The 6,381-nt window shown below is 43.6% G+C and overlaps 1 protein-coding gene across 1 annotated transcript; it reads right to left on the bottom strand.

Moving 5' to 3' along the window:
* Positions 1-85: 85 nt before the first annotated feature.
* Positions 86-6,325, bottom strand: MRPL18 (mitochondrial ribosomal protein L18). Its single transcript, XM_061130223.1, has 5 exons — positions 6,231-6,325; positions 5,488-5,701; positions 4,790-4,976; positions 996-1,227; positions 86-451 (listed from the first exon to the last, which is right to left on the bottom strand). Exons 2-5 carry the CDS (start codon positions 5,537-5,539, stop codon positions 380-382), a joined length of 543 nt encoding a protein of 180 aa, XP_060986206.1. The 5' UTR covers positions 5,540-5,701; positions 6,231-6,325; the 3' UTR covers positions 86-379.
* Positions 6,326-6,381: the final 56 nt, after the last annotated feature.

Here is a 6,381-nt window from a genome sequence, read left to right as displayed (position 1 = left end):
CCATGGTGACAAGTGCACAAACCTTTAATGTGTATCCTTGCCACAGAGAGTTCATAGTTGGAGAAAATTTCATATAACTAGAAAGTAAGAGTTAATAATATACATTTATTCTTTAACTTATAAACAACAATTTAATTTGTCCTTCAGAAGTTAATTATAATCAGCAAGTTTTTCTCAGATACTTCTCTCACGTCCAAGAGGGGAAGAATTCAGCCCTGAATTTAAGATAAACACACTGAAGGAGACAACCTTAACTAATAACATTCTGCTGTTAGATTTTTGTATAAAACGTCCAAGTTGGCAGTTCTTCCAGAGGCTCTCTTATGATGAATGAAGAGCTGACAGCTTTCATTTACAAGCTCCAAACAATGCTTCTGCTTCATTCATAGATTCTCCGAGGCTCCTGTAGCACCACACCACCCTCTATCATGGCAATCTGTAGTCGTTTCATCTGGTTTTGAAGATCAAGAAAAAAGGAAAAGATGAAGTCAATACTACAAGCTGACTTAACAACTGAACAACAAGCTGACCATAAATAGCTCACTTCACAAGAGGAAGTGAACCACCGATCTGCTTCTTGCTAACTTCCCAGCCCACACTAGTTTTTTCAGAAAGTGACCTTAATGACACAGATAAAACAAAGTGTAGAGATGTTAAGGATTAGCAGTATTTGAAAATATTCTATAGACAAGATACTATATGAACTGCAGAGAAGTCAATGGCTTCTATAGTTATGGCTATAGAATTGGTCGCGTGGGTTTGAACCAGGCTCAGCGCCACACTGAGCCAGCCAGCCAACCTCAGCTAACTTACAGAAGAGGGACCACGAGTCCTGACGCTAAGGCTGCTGTGAAGCTGAAGTGAGGTGCACATCAGGACACTCAACTCAGGGTCAGACACTTGGAAAGAACTTAATAAACAAACTACTATTGTGTAAGTATCTAATGTCAAGAATTAACACAACACCTTTTAACTAAGTAGTGAGAACAAAATACCGAGTCTGACGCTGCCTCCCAAGGAGTGGGTTGGTAGACCATGAAGTTGATTCCTGCTTCCAAGCACCGCTGTGCCAGCACTCGTCCTACACTCTCACAAGCCACCACGTTTTTGGTGCTATAAAGGTGCTTTTTAATGGCCCATTCACGAGTGGATGCTGAAACCACAACCTGGCCATTGTGATGCTCAACAAGTGCTTCTATATGATGCTGACTCCTTATAACTCGCAACCTAAACAAGGTGAGAGGGGAACAAAATCAGAATTCTAAAGACAAATAACTTCAGGTGAATAAGTGCAAAAACATTTCTCAAAAATGCAACATCTGGTTCATTTATGTCAACATACTCAACCTGCATTTTACTTGGGAGAGGTGTTTTTCCTCTGCCTTTATGAGGATATCCTCAATAGTAAACCAAACATTTCTACTTAGCCTCAAATACCCAAAAGAAATTTGGCATTTCTGAGAGCTGAGGAGGCAGAGCTAACTTGCTGACCCTTCACTGGATAAAGATATACTTACTTTATAGTTTATTTTCTAAAATAAATGTAAGATGGATCAAACATTTAAATATAAAAACAGAAATCATGTGAGTACTAGAAGACAACATGGGAGAATTTTTAAACAAATCAAAGTAAGATAAGCCTATTTAACTATATCAAGCTATTTAATATAACATCAAACTGTATCATATGGCTTTTGTAAAAAAGAAAAAAGACTAACAAAGCTTTCTGCATGCTAAGAAAAACAAACGAAAAAAATAAAGTGAAGTCAAAAGGCAAGCAAAGAAAAAGTATTTTAAAATCATGTATTTTTCAAAGGGCTAATTTCCATAGTATATAAAAAGCCTCCTATAATCAATAAGAAAATGACCAGTAACTTACTAGGCAGAGGATGTGGACAGACTGTTCACAGAGAAGTAAACTATTAATGACTCTTAAAACCCATGAACATATGCCCAATCTCACTGCTAAACTGCATGCACAAGACAATTGCAACACTGGTTGAAATCAAAAAGATAATCATCAATCCAGAATCAGTGAATTAAAATAGCCATGCAATGGTATTTTAGAGTAACTTTAAACAGTTATTTTACACAATTAAGAACAAAGTAGCACTTTATGCTGCTGTTGCAAACGTTTATTGAACACTGACTGTACCAGGGAGTCCTAATTGTTTACAGGTAGAGCTCATGTCTCAAACTAATAACATTATTCCTTCTTTCTTTTCGGGCTGCAGAAACTGACGCAGAAAAGTTAAATAACTTTAGCAATATTACAACTAATGGTAAGTAATGGTGATAGGCAGGATTTAAGTCCAGGGGTTTGGTCCAGAGCCAATGTTCCCAACCAAAACAAAATATTTCCAACATGTATTTTTAAGTGTGTTTGTCTGTGGCATAGGTGGGGCTGGTGGTGAAGGAATGGGAGGGGGAATACAGAACAACATATATAGTAAGATAAGATTTATATTAAAAAAAAAAAATACAAGTTTATAGCTATGTGCACAGACTAGCTATAGAAGGGTACATGAGAAACTATTTCTTTTTGGATTTACAACATTTGTATACATTACACATGTAGAAATTAAGTTCATGATAAAGAAAACACCGAAATCAGACTATACTAAGGTTCTTAGTATCAAACAGCATAAAAAGCACTAGATTTAGAAATGTGGGTTCTACTCCTGGTTTTGCTGTTGTGTGTTAGTCGCTCAGTCATGCCCGACTCTTTGTGACGCCATGGACTCTAGCCCACCAGGCTCCTCTGTCCATGAGATTTTCCAGGCAAGGATACTGGAGTGGGTTGCCATTTCCTTGTCCAGGGGATCTTCCCAACCCAGGGATTGAACCCAGGTCTCCTGCACTGCAGGCAAATTCTTTACCGACTGAGCTACAAGGGAAGCCCAAAGGGTGTGTTGCCTCCCTGTCAGGGAATTGAACCCCGGTCTCCCACGTGACAGGCGGGGATACTCACCACTATACTAACGAGGATCACAATCTCTTAATCCAGTGGTCAACACACTTTTTCTATAAGTGATCAGATTGAAAGCAGAGAGGGTAGTGGGTCCCTCGAGAAAGAGAACCAGGCATGGCTTTCTTGACCTAAGAGAAGCCATTTTTGACCAAAGCCATTTTGCAATCTAAGATTGGCCACTGTACCTGCTCTTGAACAGGTCTCAGTAATTAATGATCTTAAGGGAATGAAGGAACAAAGGAAAAGCAATCAAGCAACAAAGGAGAGTAAAATAGTAAAAGAGAGAGTTCTGATTCCTCCTCAAGGGACATAGAGAACAATCTGATACTGCCTTCGAGTTCTGCATCAGGTGGAGGATGGAAATGACAATGTTGACCCTTGTGACTTCAACAAATTAAAGCTAGGACTCTGTACACTTTGGCCCTGATTCTATATGGAGTTCTCCTCTGCTCAAGCCCCTTCATGAATATGTGTGTACCCTTAGCTTAAAACTTCCTCAGTTATGCTGTTGGGGGAGACATTGCTTTGAGGAAGACACCCAGTGTTCTCTTTACATGCTGCAAGTAATAAACCCCTCCCACTCCTGATCTTGGTTGTGCCTTCTGGCCTGACACCCACCAAGAGGCAAACCTAGTTTTCAGGTAACAATATGGGTCAACTGCTCAACTCAGCCACAGTAATACCAGAACAGCCAGGTGAGAATGGGGCTGGCTGTGTGCCAATAAAAACTTTGTGGATAATGAAATTTGAATTTTACAGTTTTCCTACCATAAAATATTCTTTGCATTTTTCTTCAACCTTTCAAAAATGTAAAAATATTTTGCTACCAAGCCAGCTTAGGAGCAAGTCTGCTGATCATTGTCTTAAACTATCTGTGCAATAAAAGAGTAGGACTCATGATCTCCAAGGTCACTTCCAAATTATACTGGTAGTACTGTGAATAGGACAAATAGAGGGAAAGGGGGGAGGTAGATCTCCAATTATTTAAATACCCAAATATTAATAGAAAATAATAGTTTGGGTGTTTCAAAAAAGATTCTAGACTTAAAGAGTCAGATTATTTCAAACATGAATTGCCCTGCCCCCTTTCTTTGAACCCTGTTTCCTTCCCTAAGTCTCCCCTGCTCTATAAAACAGGGGAATTTACTGCACCTGCCTCAAAAAGTACTTGTAAAGAGTAAATGAGAAAATGCATATAAAGCGCCTAGCATCAGGTTCCTGGCAAATATAAAGTATTCAATAATTAGCCATCTTAACAAAGAATAAACCCTTAACTGCTCTCCTGCCTTTACCACTGCCCCCTTAAATATCTGTTCTCCTCAAAGGAACCAGAATGATCTTCTATTCAGGCTTACACTAAACTAAATCCCGTCAGTTTCCCACTACAATAAAAATAAAGCCTCAAGCACTTCCTTGATATATAAAGCTGATAATCTGTGTCCTACCTACCTCTCCATTCACCTCTTGTCCCAGAGCTCTAGGTACACAAGCCTTTCGGTTCCTCAAACACAGCAAGCTCATTCCCACCCTAGCTGTTTCCTCTGCTGGGAACCCTCTTCTTGGCAGATAGTTTGGCTTTCTTCCTATTTTCGGAGGGTCTGGGTAGGCAACCAGTCTCCTATTCTTAACATTTTCTCTATGACACCTATTTATTTACCGTTTGCAGCCCTCTTTCCCCCACTAACCCCTCCTAGACCCAGCACAAGTCTGAGAGGAGAATCGCCAGCAGTTACCTGGCACAGTCCTTAAAGAACTTATGAAAACAATTTGAAGTTCATCATGCAGGGCTCTGTGGTCAACACGGAGCAACTTAATTACCTGTGCCAGAACTCACGGGAGGGCCACACGGTCCCCCAACCCCGCTCTTTTCTGGCTACAGCTAAGAGCTCCAGATTCCGGGGGTTCCGGTTGGTGAACTCTGGGGCAATAGCCTCATTTCCCACGGGGTCCACCTCAGGCTTCACCGCTGGCTTAGCACTGGTCGAGAGCGCTGCCACCCGACACCCTAAAAAACAAAAACAACCACATGGATCTTAAAAGAATGACGAATACGGACAAAACAGGAATATGATATAACTTGAGCCCATCCTCTCCCCCTCAGGCCTCGCGCCCTGGAAGAGGTACAAGAGCTATGTTCGGTAACGGAGTGTCGTCACCACAGAATCTGGTCCTTAATTTTCTACTACTGTCGTCATCACGATACCGTTAGCTCGTTTACTTTTTCGTGGGAAATGATGGCTTCCTAGGTGGCTAAAGAATCCGCCTGCCCGGGCAGGAAACGCCAGAGGCAGATTCGATCCCTGGCTGGGGAAGATCCCCTCGAGAAGGGAATGGCAACCGACTGCAGTATTCTTGCATGGAGAATTCCGTGGGCAGAGGAGCCTGGGTGGCTACAGTCCATGGGGTCGACAGAGCTGTACTCGACTGACCACGCATAACGCATGCTGCATATAAAACGACAACTTGCCAGTGCAGACCTTGGGGTGTAACCTGAGAGAAGTGGTAAGATGAATTACCGGGGTTTCTGCAAAACGGCAACAATTCCCAGAACCGCAGCCGCAGCGCCATCGCTGAGGAGAATCGCAGCGAAAGCCTCGGACAGATCTTGCCCTCCTCTCCTCAACGGCGTCCCAGAAAGCCGCCGGCCGCAGCCACACTAACTCAGGGAAAAGCCTTCGAATGACGTAAGGTCATAGATGCCTAGATCGCCGCACTAACAAGCCCCTGCAGCTGAGTGGCAGAGAGTGCAATCCGTCATCTCCATTCCTCCAATCAGCGCTTACGCTGTGGCGCAGACAGACGCCGGAGCCAGCCAGCCACCTCACAGCGAGCCAAGTGGGGGTTGGGCACGGTCCGTTAAGTCTGACCACGTTAGTCATCCCGCGTCCCAGTCCCGCAAGGCGTCTTGGTACCTTAGTTGCGCCCTCGGGTCGCAAAGTACAGACCGATAATTGGGCGGACACACACAGACACGTTGGTCTCTGAGAGGAAACGGCAGCGCGAGGCGGTTTTCTTTTCAGATATTATGGTTGTTTTCCCTAATGACTCATGGAGAACCCTTGCGCGGTCCCGCTCAGGCTCCCAACCCTAAATGCTTGAAGCCGGGCGCTCTCCGCTCGAACTCATACACGTAAGGAAAACAAGGACGCCGATTTATAAACCACCCAGAACCGTACATAAGCTCGGCCCTATCTCAGGCACACAGCCTTACGCCCCCCCACCTGCTTTTCGTCACTCCAAGTTCCGCCCTACCGCCCACCTTTTCTAGAAGGTACCAGAATGTGCAGACGCGCACGCGTAACCTGTGCCTAGGGGGAGAGCGTCAGCCGAGCGCCTCCTCCCTCTAGCGGTCCGAGATACTGACTTCCGCTCTCCTACCTTCGCGCCCTTCTCATTCGCTCTCTAATTGG

The sequence above is a fragment of the Dama dama genome, chromosome 26 (assembly GCF_033118175.1).
Source record: "Dama dama isolate Ldn47 chromosome 26, ASM3311817v1, whole genome shotgun sequence".
NCBI classification, from domain to species: Eukaryota; Metazoa; Chordata; class Mammalia; order Artiodactyla; family Cervidae; genus Dama; species Dama dama.
The sequence above is the reverse complement of the archived record's forward strand: the minus strand, read 5'-3'. Positions and strand labels throughout refer to the sequence as shown.